This window comes from Fringilla coelebs (genome assembly GCF_963513975.1).
Source record: "Fringilla coelebs genome assembly, chromosome: 6".
NCBI lineage: Eukaryota > Metazoa > Chordata > Aves > Passeriformes > Fringillidae > Fringilla > Fringilla coelebs.
The window spans coordinates 44,409,364-44,425,466 of NC_140034.1; the positions used below are offsets into that span (position 1 = coordinate 44,409,364).

General features: G+C 39.7%; 1 protein-coding gene across 2 annotated transcripts in view; it reads right to left on the reverse strand.

Moving 5' to 3' along the window:
• LRP5 (LDL receptor related protein 5) overlaps positions 1-16,103 on the reverse strand; it is a 127,359-nt gene that overhangs the window by 63,742 nt on the left and 47,514 nt on the right. The window contains exons 4-5 of one of the 2 annotated variants that reach the window (XM_084207651.1): positions 14,369-14,565; positions 12,570-12,701 (exon numbers count right to left, since the gene is read on the reverse strand). In XM_084207651.1, coding sequence (XP_084063777.1) covers positions 12,570-12,701; positions 14,369-14,565 — 329 coding nt within the window. Of the gene's footprint in view, positions 1-12,569; positions 12,702-14,368; positions 14,566-16,103 lie in introns of those variants that run through there. The other variant, XM_084207652.1, reaches the window with a different exon arrangement.

The window sequence follows — 16,103 nt, forward strand, 5'->3', positions numbered from 1 at the left end:
CCTAGCAAGTGATAACACAGCAATTACCAATATTACATGTATTCTAGGATAACCAACATTACAAGTCTCATTGCATGGGAACAAACAGATAAGAATCAAATGCATCTGTTTTGCCTCTTCACACAAGGGATTGCAGGGTCACTTTGGTTCACTGTAAACAAGTTCAGAGGAAGCAACCATCAGCCCAAGGCCCAGATTGTGTCTAGAAATGCTGACTAGACAACGGGCTGAAAGACACTAATAACACCCCCTAAAACTCACAAGTAGTACCAAAACAGCCTTCACTTCCTCACAGCAGCAATAATTAGACTCAGATTTATCTCATCCAGCTCTGTGATAGGTTCACCTCTGCACAAGACCATGTACTTATTTGCACGCAAAGCATCATTTTGACCAGGAACATGACAGCCCAGCCACCTTGAATCAGCTACATGACTAGAATCTTCTTGCAAATCAAAAGAAACAATTTGTTTCTGACACGTTCAGCTGCTCTTTGTCTCCAAGCAAACACCACTGCAGATACGGTCCCAGCCTCAGTGCTGTCCCATGGACATACACGGCTGAAAATGAACAGGAAGAAGAAAACTTCTCCCTGCTGATCTAGTGAACAAGAAGAAAATCTTCAGTTGACAACTGGGACATTTTGTTGGTAGTTGAATGAGATATCTCTTGGGAATTTCTTCTATTTTCTAATATACCTTTAACTGAGGTTTGTGGGGAAAAAGAAATACTAAGGGGAATGAGCTACCTGGTTAATTCTGCACAGATGCTTAAAATTAAGTAAAATACTACACAAAAAGACTCTTGACAGACATTGCACCTACATCCTTGAATAAAATACACGTGAACAGAGAAAATGTTACCACAGCATGTATCACAAACTTACACCTCCCAGCTGAAAGCCTGTAGTAGATTGTTATCAGAGGTAATTTTTGATAGGTGCAAAAAATCCTTTTATTACAACACAGTTTAAAATTACAGTTGGATATAACTGTATTTGACTCCATTAACAAATTTCTGCTAGAGAGAAAGAGTTGGCAGCAGGCTCTGAGCACAACACCAAGAGGTGAGAACTTGACACTGGTTCTCTCCAAAAACCTGGACAAACACGCTTGCCTGGCTCATTAGTTTTATCTGTATCACGCAGGTATTTGATTATTAATGTTGGTAGGAATGTTTTCAAGGCTGCAGAAGTGTTGTGCTGTGACTTGCCCAGTGTTATCCTAGATACCCTGGAATCTGCTTAACACATTACAGCCAGCTATTTACCTAATGCTAAAGTGCTATACCAGATATTTAATTAACTTCATCTTCAAAACCTCTCTCACTGCAGCCACTTCTCTAACCACATGATCAAGAGATTCCCAACAGAACTGCTAACTGTTACAACATGGTCATTTATAGCACCACACAATGAACAAATGCCTTTTTGGAGGGGAGTGGGAAATGCAAGCTATACCAACATCACAATTGCAGCAACCAAACACTTCAGCAGAAGTTTATGAGAAGTTTTCTATGCAAACCATAAATAGAAAACCAGGAGGAACTAGACAGATCTAAAACTTCCATTTAGAAAACATTTTAAAATACCCATACTCAAATTGTTTTACTTTTTTAACTGGTTTAAATTTTGAACTGCTTATTTTTCTCTACTCTATTCAGCTCAAGCTTTCTGCAGACTTTCAAGAGAAATTTTTAGGAGATCTAATAACCATTAGAGCTGACGAGCTGTTCTGGTTGACACACAATCACAGAAAGTTTTGAGTTGGAAGAGACCTTGAAGATCATCTAATTCCAACCCCTCTGTCAGAGGCAGGGATGCCACCCACAAGATCAAGTTGCTCAGAGTCCCAACCAACCTGGCCTTCAACTCTTCCAGGGATGGGGCATCAGAACAACATCTGAGTTTACAAAAAAAAAAAAAAAAAAAAAAAAAAAAAAAAAAACCAACAAAAAAACAAAAAAAACAAAAACCAAATAAGAAGACTCTGAACTCTATTTACAATTGATAAATCCTAGAGAAAAAGGTTAGGAGACTTTTTGGTTTTGGCACTTACACAAGATGCTTTCCTGCCATACCCAGAAATCAGTATTTTTAATATCTATGCTAGGATATCATTCTTGCTTTGATTCGGCTGGTTTGTGCTTTTGTTATTAAAAATTCATGCTTCACTGCTGGAAATGGCAACTGTATTCTATTTGCAAAACTAACTGCAATCAGAGCTGACAGCAGCAAAACAGGCCATCTCACCAGCTTGACAAGACCCTTTCTTATTCTTCCCTTGGCCCACTTCACATTTGACAAGTAACAAGACATCTATAACACAGTAACAAATGCTCCAATTTATTCACCCAACCTGAACATGCGGACTGCAGTGGCTGCCTCTGTTAATCTTTGCCAGAAAAGGCCACGCTATTCCTTTCCCATTTGCCTGTCTGCTAATTAGGCTAGAACAATGACCCATTGTAGGACTCATCCCCCAGTTTTATGTATATGCATGAGCATGCACCTGCATGTACAGACTCAGTCTCATTACAAACAACTCTGGAAATCTCTAGACTTGTGGGGAGAAAATCAGATACACTCTAAAAAACAGGAGAGGTTTTAGCTCTGCTCCTAAGAACAAAATGGTAAGTGCTTTTTGAAAAGAGTGTGTTAGAATTACTTTGACTGCAGGCAACTCCCTTACAAGCTGTTTGAGCACAGCTACCTCAGCACTCTTGATAAACAAAAAAGATTTATCAAAAAAGCAAAGGATTTTGTTGGTTGCTGCAATACAGTGAATTACCTAGCAAACTTCCAGTGTATGGCAAAAGGGGGCCAGAGTATGGTTTTGGGAGAAAACATGGAGTGTTGGAATACTGGTAACACTGCCATGCTGTTTAATAAGCTTTCCCATATTCAAAACAACTCCAACACCTTGCACAAGGGTTTAGGTTTAACATGAGTTGCTCTTCACACCAAAAGAAAAATGATGCAATGAAACTGACTGGATATAAATCAACAAAACTCTGTAAAACCCTCTTCTTGTTCCTCAGCCTCCTCAGAAAACAGTAATATATAAGGAGTTGAAAGAAACTTTAGCAATACCTAGAAATAAATAGAAAATCTTTTTATACCTTCTCCTTGTTACCTTACTAGAGCCAGTTGCAACATGAACAGCACTGTGCATTCCAGTCCAGGCTTTTATTTATCTTTCAGTCTGAGAGGAAGACAGGACTGCTTCTTCCTACTGTGTGACAGTGGTGGGCTGGGAAAGGCTGGCCATGTCCTCTCCAACTGCACACTGCACATGCAATTTAAAACCAGGGACTGCGTGCAGTGGGAGTGTGCAACCAGCAAAATAGAAACAGGAAAGGTTTCTTTGAAAGAATGTTTTGAGTGGCCACATTCAGACAGGACTTGATTTAATTGAAAGGTAAGTAAGCATAAGGAAAACTAACAATTGTGACAAAGAACGGAAATACCAGAGCACTTACGTAACTCATAAATTACATCATTTCTGTCTGCATGGTACAGGGAAAAGCTATTGTCTCCTGTTTCTTCCACTATCAGAGCAGCAGACTTCTAACTTTGCCTGAACCAGGAAAAACACCTACAAATCAGAGTTTTGACACGTTCACACAGCCACCAAAATGAAATCCCACAAATGGAATATCAGTTAAACTGCACAGCTGATAAGATCATTAGCACAAAGCAGCTGACTAGGACAAAAGTAATGTTTCTTCCAGAAAAAGCTATTGCAAGGCAGAAATCCCAGTTACCCTGTTCTAGTTTAGAATGGAGCTTCTGTGAGATGTGTTCAGTTTTACATGCCCAGTACCATACCTGTGAGCACAAAGGTTTGAGAAGTTACTACTGACAGAGGAGTAGACAACTCTTAGGAAGATTCACTCAAAACAGCATTAATACAAGTCATAAATGCATTAGCCAGAATCAAAGGTCAGCACAGCCATCTGGCTACTGCTGTACCAAGCAAAGAAGCTGCCCTTACACACAGCTTTCACCCAAAGAGCTCAAAGCCCTTGAACAACTCTTACCCTGCCCTGGGGTCTGTATATTCTCTGTATGCTTTAAAAAAAGAGAAGAGAAAGTAGGAAATGTTAAGTGGTAAGTCTGTTGCCTTATGGATATCATTCTCCCAGCTTCTACTCTTTATTAACAAAAAAAATTAACATCCCCTTGCACAGAATTCTTAATAACAGCTCACTGCAAGCCATAGGAAGAAGGATGGGCCAAGAAAAAGTCTGCCAAAAATCCCTACTGCTAGAAAAAGGGTAGGCTTTGGATTGTGGTGTTTCCTCACAAAGCAAGGTTTTAAAGTTTACATGTACCTGCTCTCTGCTGGAGACACAAAATTCCACTGGCTCAGAGTAAGGAATCACTGACTTTGGAACTGACATCCATTTTACCACCTAGTTTCTGTTAAACAGTATTGGCAGTGGCACCTCAAATGCAGAGACAGGAATCAAAAATTCATTACAACTCAACAAGGTACATAATTAATACATTTTTAAAATGAACAGAAATACAGTAGGTTTTCTACAATCCCACTTCTATTGACTTCTAATTGCAGATGTTTCCCATTCAGCAAGAGACCTTGAACATATTAAGTTTCTTTGCACTGCTGTCATCCTTTACACAAACAGAAATAAATATTTACACCCCACGAGCCCTCTCTGAGGCTGAAAACTGTGCAATGCTTTGAAATTTAAGCATTATTTACTATGTGCCAAGTCTGATGGAGGCCCAGAAAATTCAATTCTGAGCTGACACAATCAAGGAAAAAGCAAAACAGCAAAACAAAACAGACAAAAAAGATACAAACAGCTGCAAATTAGGGTTTGCAAATCTAGGGAGAGTGAGAGTCTAAATCTCACATTGATGCAGTAAAACAGAGAGACAGCCACCCAGTGCTGGAAGAAGCAGTCAAGCCACAGCAGCTCAGGCAGTTATCACTGGGTCTTGGTGACTTTGACTATGAATGTTCCCAGCACAAAGAGAAGGCAAGATAACAAAGTTTACATATAAGCCTTTTCAGTGCAGACCCAGGGTGTGGTTCTTTTGCAGCACAAACCCAGATTCAATCCAGAGCTGAAAAGGGAGAGCATCGCTATTTCCTTTATATGCAGGCACCAAAAAAAAAAAAACCCCAAAACACAAAAAACAAACTAACAAAAAAACAAACCCCAAAAACCAAACAAAACAAAAAAGAAAAAAACACCAAAAAAACCCCCAAAAACACAAAAAAACCCTAACCACAAAAATAAGCTCTAACTGGACAGTGTTTCAGAGTCCTGGAAAGTAGTCATCAATTTGAAACATGCACCAACAAAGCTTGAAAAGAAAGTTTCATTCACCATAGCCCAGGAAAACCACCAACAACAGAACTAGAAGATGATGTGGCAGACCTTCAAGAATGCTCCTCACTCCCTCCAGGTTTGTTCCTTTTGGCATGTTTCTAATGGCCTTTATGCAGTGAAATTATAAATAAGGCTGTTTCCATATGGGGCTATTTCATTTTGTCACTACTCAAAGTGGTCCCCATTCCGAAGCATAAAAGTTGCTATGAATAGAAAATAATGTAATCTTTTCATATAAATCAAATAAACCCATCAACATAACACACTAAATAAAGCAAGGGGAAAACAGACTCAAAACAAAGATCTACACATGAATGAAAGGGGAAAATCCACTCACTAAATGGAACAGAACAAGAAGAGGCAGATTTCCCTCTAGATTTCCCAGACTCTCAGGTACCCATTACTGAACAGTTTTTAATTACAAACTTGCAGTTTCAACAATTCCTGGATAAGCAAAGGAAGTATAACACACCTTTGGGAGTGCAATAGGGAGAGAGGGAGTGGAAAAGAAGTCATCCAGCTTCTGGATAATGTCTCCCTACAGCAGTCAAACACCAGGCACAGGGCAGAAGACACCTAAGAAATCAAAGCACCTTGCAACCAAAAGCCGATGGTTTTCCACGGTTGCATTTCAATCACAGAGCTGGCAACAGGGACAGACAGATATCCAGTCTAGGCAATAAGGTAAAATACAGTTTTCTTTTTGCTTTTGCATCTGATGACAAATAAATTAGGACATGAGTGCTCCTTCCCAATGCAGCTCCAAATCAATGATACAATGTAATCAGAGTTTATCTACTGACACACCAGGTTTCTCTTCCAGCATCTTCCAAGTGCTAGAATCCTCCAGACAATGCCAGCAGAAGATTTATCAGGTGTTTGAAAGAACTGAATCTACAGCAGTTATCCCAAATAACAAATATCTCCCTGACCCTTCTCTTTCTCAAAAGGGCTGTTTCTCTCAAATTAGTGGTTCATCTTCTTCATCAGAAAGTCTGGATTAATCCATACTGTTCCTCTTATTTATCAGGAAATATCTGTAGCAAAGAAACCTTCTCTGGTGGTTAAATGGCATGAAGTAAGTACTTCATCATGAAGGTATTTGTCTGCCAGCTTGTCTTGCCTGGAGGCTTAGTTGCTGTAATAAATTCATGCTTGCTCACCAAGGAACTGCAAACAAAACTTTTAAAACATATGATGTGCACCAGAAATACACAGGAGATGAGAAGAAAGTGCCTTAGCATTTCTTACTTCAATACTCTTCTGTCTCCTGCACACTAAAAAACCACTGTACATATTATGCAGTATTAGCCAGCAGGTTCCAAAAACAGTTTTCTATTTCACAATGTGCAGAATGGCAAAGAGAAATAAGACACTAGGAAGGGTAGCCAACCCTGATCAACTGCCTCAACAACAGGATCAAGGATAGAAAGAGTAGCTGACTCTGCAAACACCTGAAGCAAGTACTTTCTTTTCCAGTTATGAAAATATGGAGGCTTTTTTCTGGTTTTCATTTGGGAGAACAGAATTTCCTCATTTATTTGAGAAACTGCAGCTGTCACACCTTCCTGGCAGAAACCCTACAACTTCTAACACCACACAAGACTAACTTGCAGCCAAACTCTCCCATTTTCAAGCAAAGAACAGTTGCCTTCCACTGGAGAAATGCCCCTGGTGAGCTGAGGTCAATGTGCCATTTCTCAAATGGCCACTTACACTGACAGAGAAGGGACAATATTATTGCAAAAAGCAGCTGGTTAGTTACAACATCTAGACTGAGATATCTAAAAGGAGCCAGATTTCTACAAAGCACCTATCAACTGAGGTACATTTGAGGAGTGGGAGCAGAAAAGGGAAGAAATTCTCCTTGTTACCACTTTAAACCAACCAAACTCCTGCCACTGAATACATAAAAGATTGTAAAAATGAGTAACATTTTTCATTTGACTCACATTATGCTTAAAGCTCAATATACAGCAGCAGTTCTCATGCTGGCTTTAAGGAATGCTCATGCTGATGCACAGCAAGAGTTTAATTTCCACATCTGAAGCAGTGCAAACCCCCTTTTCTGGAAGGGTAGATTTGCTGTGAAGATAATTGTGAATTCAGGTACCTGTCCCACTGTGAAACCTGCCAGCTACCTCAGCATTAAGGCAAGTCAGCAGCAGGATTTGATGCAGTTGGGGATATTTATCCCTAATATATATTTTTTACAGACTTTAGGGAAGGCCCCTTACAGGAGGAATCTATTACCAAGCATTGCATGGGCAGCATCAGCTCACAAATATGTGCCCAGCACATGGACACTCCCTTTTTCTGGGTTCAGTAATAATATCAGTGTGAGCAGAAGCTAAAGTACCATTTTGATATGGTTGCTTCTGTAGCCAAGTTCTTTGTCTTCAGCTATGGCAGAGGATCATTTATGCTTTTATAGCCCTTCTTGGAGACAGTTTTGCTTGGTCTACTTAGAATCACAGAATATCTCAAGTTGTAAAGGACTTCTGAGTCCAACTCCCTGCTCTCTGCAGGACCCTGTGATCAAGAACCTTGTCCAGACACTCCCTGGCTTAGATCTATACTGAGCCAATGGCTAGTGTATTAAAGGAACATACTTCACTTAGCACTGCCCTTACTTCCAGGCATCACTTCTTTGTGCAAAATTCAAAATATCAAAAGCATTTCTCCAAAACTATGGCAAAATGGGATGTTGCATGTATCACCTACTCTTTGTTTGGCATGCAAATACATCTATACCTCAACCACCCTTATGCCTTCTTAGCAAAAGGCCTCTCATATCACTTTCAAACACAAGAAAGGCAATAAAATCATGACCTTTCCCAACACAAATGGAAAAACAATAAATCAGAGTAAAATTAAAGCTCCAAGAAAGATTCCAGTGTCACAGAAAGGCTTGGCTTGTTTTGGTTCGTGTTTTTATGTGGAAGCAAGTAAAAAGAAGGTTCCTCTTAATTGAGATTTAAATTTGGTTAGAGAGGAATTTAAATATGTAAAATAGCTCAAGAATTAAGGATATCCAGGCCACGTGAAATTGCTGCAATGAATTTGCATAATGAGTAAAGTAAAATTCTATAGCATTTACTGAAGTATTTTATCTATATACTGCAGCAAGCATTACATATTTAATGAGAAGCAAAACAAAATCCTGAAAAATATTTTTTTTTAAATTAGGGGTCCAGAAGCTTCCAGAAGCTGCATGGATCTGGACTAATTCTGACATGGTGTAGCTCTGACTGTCCTTGCTGAAGTTCAAAAATAGAATTAAAAAAGAACATTAGCTGAACTCCCAGTTTATCCTACCTATTACAGCTTCACAGCCAGAGAACCAAGCTAGTAAAGACTTGGGAGAGCGAGGTGTGGAAAATATTGAAAATATTTTGCAGGTATCAGCCTTGGATAATAGGTTTTAAAATGCTATCCAACTAATTCTAGTTCATATACTTTGACTAACTTTGATACTTTGATATCAGAAAATTATGTGCAATGAGAGTAAGAACCTTTGGGAATGCAACTCTGACAGGCAGAGGGAATTTAGGAAGTCAAGTGACCGTTTACAGGAAATATATCCACTTAGAAAAGAGATGAGGCTTTTGACATTCCTTTAAAAGGCCTGCAGTGATAGCTCTATGCCAGTGACACTGAACACAGCAGAAAGAAATTATCTATTTTCCAGAAACATTAAAAGAAACATGCTGCTGAATACTGTTTACAAAAACCAGCTCAGTCTTGGAAGGATGCAGACACAGGAGACTGGGATCAGGGTTTAATCACAGTTAGCTGGCAAGACGCATAAAAACCATCTACACTTCCCTGAATGTGACTGACCTGCACCACATGGTCAAGCCACAGAAGGAAGGGAAAAGCAGGGGGAGTCATCCAACATTCTGAGACTGCAGCTTTGCCCAGCAAAGCAAAACAAACCTGCTCCACAAAGGCAGAACAGGGTGCAAAGACCCAGCTCCGTCTCATCTGGAAACATTCACTTCAAGGGGTACAAATTACACCAAAGGTGCACCAGAGCTGGATGAGAAACAGATAAATTCGTGTCATTCACTGTGCACAATGAGAAGCATGAGGAAGGTCAATCTGCTCAAAGGAGGTGACAGGTATCACCTGAAGTATCTGCCCTGCCGCATTAAAATGGAGCAAATAAGTTACTGCTGGAGACAAGACAGAAGCCTTTAATACATTTGTCTTCCTCACAACACTACAAACTACCACTGACCCACAGAACTCACTAAATCCTAGCAAGGGAACCCCAAGAGAGGAGAAAGAAGAGCTTCTTGAAAGGAGACATTGCACACAAACAGAAGACTCATGAATCAAAATAATTCTGTTCACAAAGAAAATAAACGTGATCCTTAAGCAATGAAAGCAAGAAAAAATTCGGGATAGTCCTAAATCAGCAGAATTACTAAAAGAAGGTCCCCAAGCTTGTGAAACTTCCCCCCTTTTGCTCTGCTTTTAACTGGCCTATTTACTAGTAGAATTACACAACTCTTCTAAATGACTGCAACCAAATCTTGGTTCCTTTCTCAAATATTCATGCAGTTGCTCAAGTCAGCTTAGGAAAGGCTTTCAAACAAATTAACAAAATAAACAAAAAACCAAACAAAACACAAAATCAAGAAAACTACCTAGTCTAAGAACTGAAGCTCCATTTGGAGACATGAAATTCCACTAGTCAGTTATTCTTGAAAGTTACAAGGTGTCACCAGCTCCTACTGAGTGGGCCACTCTCCACAGGCACAACCAGAACCATCAGGCTCTGACAGCCTTTACAAACTGTGACTTCTTTACCTTCTATGCCAGCAAGATTAGGGTCAGACACCCATCTAAAATCATGTATTAGACATGTCCAACAAGAGCATAGTGGTCCAACACAACCTCCTAAGCCATTTCAAAGACCAGAGCTTGAATGCTCCCTTTGCTAGGAAAACGTGGTCAGGAGCAGCTGATTTAATTTCCAAAGTTATAACTCCCTAGCTTGTTGATATGGGAACTTCAAGGTAGCACAAAGCATTTTCAAGCCAAAAGAGGAAAACAGACTTAGCACCACAGGTCTGCAAAACAATAAATTTACCTTCACAAAAGACATATACATTCCCACAGGAGAACATACACTTGATGCCGGTTTGTTTGTTTGTTTCCTTCTTTCTTTCTTTCTTTCTATCTATCTACCTATCTATCTATCTATCATTCATTCATTCATTCATTCATTCATTAGTAGTGATGGATATTTACTGTAAAGGCAATTTTTAAAAAATTATTCAGAGCAACTCTTCAGAACCAGAGAGAAAGCAATATCATATCAATTATTAGTTTAGTCAAAGTATAAAAATCCAGAGCTTCAGAGTTTCATTACATACAGGTGTAACTCAGCAAGGCAGACACTGGCACAGCCTGTCCTTGAATTTATATTTTTTGTTAATTACTTAGGCCCTTTACCATTCGCAAATATCTACAGAGTGCTCTCGTCTGAACATTACCAATGTATGTATACTTCAATATTCAAGAGAGCTAAAATCACCTATGCACCCCAGGGCTTTTCTGCTCAAGAATTCTTTCTGTCAGACATACACAGAATTAACATTCTATAGTTATATTTGCACAAGCAAACTGCCCATGTGGACAGGGATTTTGAGAACAGAATACTTTTCCCTTCTGCAGATAAACCCCCAGCAGCTTTTGTGAGATTCACTTAGCAGCCTGAAATCAAAGCAGCCCAAATGCCCAAGTGACTCTGCACTTTTGCACCTCTGCCCAAGCCAACAGGAACAAAGTGAAGAGGTGGTCAACACCCGTGGGTCTGCAGCTCCTGCCACAACAGCACCACAAAGGGCTTGTGTGGAGAACAAAAAGTCAGTTCCTTGCACCCAAGGAGTTAATTAGCAAGATGGGAAAGAGAAGCACATGGATGTTGGCATAAGGCAGACAGTGCAACAAAAGATGTGGAGCTTGGGAAAGAAATAATCCATAAAACTGAACGAAAAAGCTACATTCTTATGCAAAATCAGATTTCCTGTTCTCATCCCACTTTTTTGCCCTCCTTTGACAGAAAACCCTTGGCAGGCTGTCTGGCCTGACAATGGAAAGGTGAAAGCACAGTATAAGCAGTTGGTCCTGCTGGTGCTATCTGCCAAAATGCCAAAAGCAGGCTGACCTTCATTCCCACTGCCAGAAACATGAGGTCAACATGAACGCCTAAAAGGTTGTCCTGAGCATTCAGTGAGAGGTTTTTAAAAGCTGTGAAAGGGAAACTTTCCAAAGCTGGAAGGAGTAAAGGAAAAGTCTCTTAGCAGCTGCAAAACTACCTTATAAGCCTTTCAATTAGAGTAGGATGAGCTAATAAAACCAGCTCTTAAACCCTGGAGATTCAGTGTTTAAATTGTGCTTCTGGTTCACAAATGAAAGGCATCTCTTATGCGTGCTCTAGTACACAGAGGAATCAAGCCACATCAGAAAATGATTATATTATTTGACTAGACTCAAAAGCACACTGGAGACAGGCAGCAGAGTCAGCAGAACACTCTCCAAAACCTTGCCTCCTAGTGCTCTATCACCATATCAGTGTTAGTTGCCTGCTTTTCTAAGATGCATCTTTAAAAAAGACTTCTCAATCAATGAAAAAAACCAAGTTTTCAAGGTAAACCACAAGGCTGATTCAACCTGTGGATACCAAACATGCATCTAGTTACACTTTCTAATTAAAAGGTATACTCTAGCTATTATTCTCTAAACAGCTTTTTATTGGTTCCTACTTCTCAGGAACATCACCTAGAACAGTATTTTCTCAGTTAACAACTCAGCCACCACTACTTTATCACAGACCTGCTCTGAGAATGAATGGGAGAGAGCAGAAGTTTCTCCACTGTCCAAATGGAAAGATGTCCTACATTCACTTACTTCTAATAAAACCCTTTAGCAATGAGTTCCACATATTTCTTCACTCCTACAGAGAACTGTCAACCCTAAACACAGGCAAAATTCTCTGATTTCTGCTACAAGGGATTACTTTAGTTCATAAAAACCACTGTCTCTGGTAGCTTAGTGGGAGGTCTGCACGCAAAATGACATTTCAGTTTATCAGGCAGCTCCTCTCAACTCAATTCTTCAAGGATCAGCTCCAAAGCAGTGAACCCAAACCAAACCAACACTGTGACCACAGAAAAAAGCCAAGTTCCTACCTGCTTTGCACGTCCTGCCATCATCTTCCAGCTGCACACCAGTGGGACAGGCACAGCTGTAGAAGGGGTCCCTTGGAGACAGCAGGCACAGATGGGAGCAACCACCGTTGTTTTCCTCACATGGAGTGTGAACTTCAAGAAACAAAGCAGATTTAGTCTCATTTTTTTAGAAGCCCATAAGGTCTGTTTCCTCCATGAGGAAGAAATTACAGATCCCAAATGACTGGCATAAGCTTTAGTGCTAAAAAACAGAGGAATGACAATATAAAATGCCTGATTTCCCCCGCTCCCCAGCATCTTAACTCTAGGGGCACCTCAACTGAGATGTATGCAACTGATGGGATGATCAGTTCAGTGAAAGAAAAGAAAACAAAAATTTGTACAACTCCTACATTACAGTACTGTTGCATGTACAGGACAGGGATGGACAGATGACAACTGAACACTCCTTTCTCCTTTAGATGGGGAAGACATGAAACTGTATTAATAAGTAATTATTGCTAAAAATCACCATTTATAAAAAATATTTGCAACTTTTGCAAGATTTCTGCAGAACTGTTCTTTGAGTCATCATCTGAACTACCTTACTACTACTTTATTTTAATATAAAAGCAACAAAATGTCTGGCTAATTTGACTCTTGTTACTTCCACTGACACTCACAGAGCAAAAAAAAAATGGTGAGGAAGGAATCCAAGCCTGATCTTAATGAAGTCAATGGCATCTGAGCTATTTTCAGCATATGCTCTTTCTCTGTGTGCTCTATTTTCTTTGTGACTGACTCAAATACTATGACCCAAGGCTGGGACATTCCTGGAGCTAAAAGCAATGACAAGAATTCAGCACAGACAAACTCTTATCTGGAGCTGTGAGACAGACCAGGGTGCTGTGCATACCCAGTAACCTCAAGGAAAACTTGCACATGTTCCATCCCCAAGACGATCTCCAAACTCCTTTTGCTTACTTTCAAGCCTGTTTACTCACATCCTATTATCTTCATCAGAATAACAAATGTTATCTTTAGGGAAGCAGGTTTTACAGCTGGCATAAAGAAAGAAGCCAGTCCAGATGGCAAGAGTATTTCCTCTGGACAAGACTTGATTCTTCCCAGAGCTACGCAATTATATACATTTTACAGCGCTGATTATAAGTCCCATTCTCACAATCCTAAAAAAACTCAAAACCTCCAAAACCAGCTGCCACATGGAATCATATGAACATACAAAATACATGCAGCTCTACTCAATTTTCAATACTCTACTTCCTTTGAAGTAGCACAAGAGAATATATAGAAAAATAGAGGCCCATGTGTGCTCACATGAAAGCTCAAAACTAAGACTCTTCCATACTAAGATGTGCACAAACTATTTGATATGTATTGAAGATAACCACGATCAAGTTTGGACTGAAAAACTGGCACTTATAAGTACAACATGAACATCATATATTTTGTGGCAATTTTACCGATTTAAAAAAGTAATTATAAGCATTTCTTACAGATGTAAGAAATTAAAAAGATGCCAGGTAAATCGGTACCATTCTTGTTCAAATATTCCAAACCAAAAGAAGTCACTGAAGTGGATTTTGCTACCACCTGGACCAGTGAGCGAGATCAGACCAGTTTGGGCCAGAACACTCAAAGCAAGGCAGAGGATTCAAGCACTTCCACCTTTAGCAACCTCTCCCTTGACAACAAGCGTGCAGAACTTTGAAACTCCACCCCGAGCACCTTTCTGACTGGCGCTTTCCCTGCCAGAGAAGCAGCAGCCAAGCAGGGGTTTGGGGGCAAGCAGGACGTACAGTAGGGCTGCCGGTCGGGGCTGAGGACCTGGATGTCCATGGGCGAGTAGAGGGCAGACAGGATCTCTCTCCTCTTCTCCCCCGTCCGTTTGTTGCAGGCGTGGATGGAGCGCGTCTGCCAGTCCGTCCAGTACAGGGTGTCCCCAGACAGCGTCAGGGCAAAGGGATGAGTGAGGCTACCTTCAACAACTTTTTGCCTTTTTGGGAGAAATAGGAAGAATTAAAAAATTGATTGCTTCTACTTGTTACCACACATGAAAAAGTTTGGCTCTGTAGAAACTTATGTAGGAACTGTCGTCTTTCAACAAATTCATGGGACCAAGAGATTCACCTGGGGATAAAATTGACAAGCAGACTGAAAAACGTAAAATAAGGTTTTACCCCTTCATAGCAATAAGGACACAAATATACCGGGTTTCAGAGCATCAAAGTATCTGATTCAGGCTCTACACTGATCCCTTAAACTCCTTAACTTCAGGAGCTGTGCAAATACCCAAACACGAGTGACTTTCCAAGGAAACTTAGGTCCAAAGAGGGCTCCTCAGATTATAGCAGTATATGAAATCTTTGCCCAGAACTTCAGGTGCACTCAGTCTTTTCTTCTAGCAGAAAAAGGCAGAAATGACCTATGAGTCTCATTAAATGATGTCCCTCTTAACTTTGTCTGCAGCAGAAGGAAGTACTTTTCAGATTAATTTTTAATGTAGAGCAAAGGTCAGTTATACTTTTCCTAAAACTAAATACTTATAATTAATACAAATCTGAAACATTTGAGGTGGTTTTTCAATTACATACAGCCACATCTCCAAGAATTAGATGAACTGGAAGCCACAAAACACATGACATTTCTAACATGTTTTCACAGGATCCCAAAATTTATACAAGTAGCAATAAATTTAGATTTAGAAGTTTTGAAGATATTTATTAAGTCAGAGAAAAGATGCTTGACAATTCTTCAGTCAAAATAGGTATTCAGTTTTCACAAAATCCATGCATTTTATGTATACACAAAGGTATGCACACACCTTTCAAACCAGTGTTGTGACACAGCAAAGCATTATTCAAAGTTTTTCATCATATGACTTTGACAAAGCTCAAGTCTCAGTGTCATCCTGAAGGAAAATAAGGAACTTAATTCTCTTATACCTCTATTAAATTGGCATTCAATTTTTTTTTTTCACTGAAGATATTTAAGGAAAAACAAAAACCAGCTAACATTTGGCAAGGAAAGGACTCGGTTTCGTTCTGAGCAGCATAGGTAATTATCTGCATTTTCCAAGGCAGAAGGGAATAAAAAACACCCCCAGAATTCTTGATATATATTCAGACATGGACAAGTTTAAAACAGACTGGCACATGCACAAAAGTACCAGCATATACATGAGAAAACAAAATTATTAATAATCTTTCTCTTCTACAGATAAAATTGAAACTGTTCTAAAAAATCTGCCTAATTACCACTACTTCTTACCATAAATCACAGCAGAATAAATACAAATACTAATTTCATTTCCTCTTTCCACTCTCACCACTGCTCTTTCCTCTTAACTAATAACAGCAGTGGCTGTATCCTAATATCGTAACAGCTGCTTTCCACTATGTATTGCCCCTATTTCCATCATTCTTAGATATCAAGTCTCCCTTTCTCCTGTAATTACATCCCTTGAAAAAGTTCCAGAAAATGTGGTTGCAAATTGAAGCTTGCTAAGAGGCAGATTGCTCCAGTAACATTAAT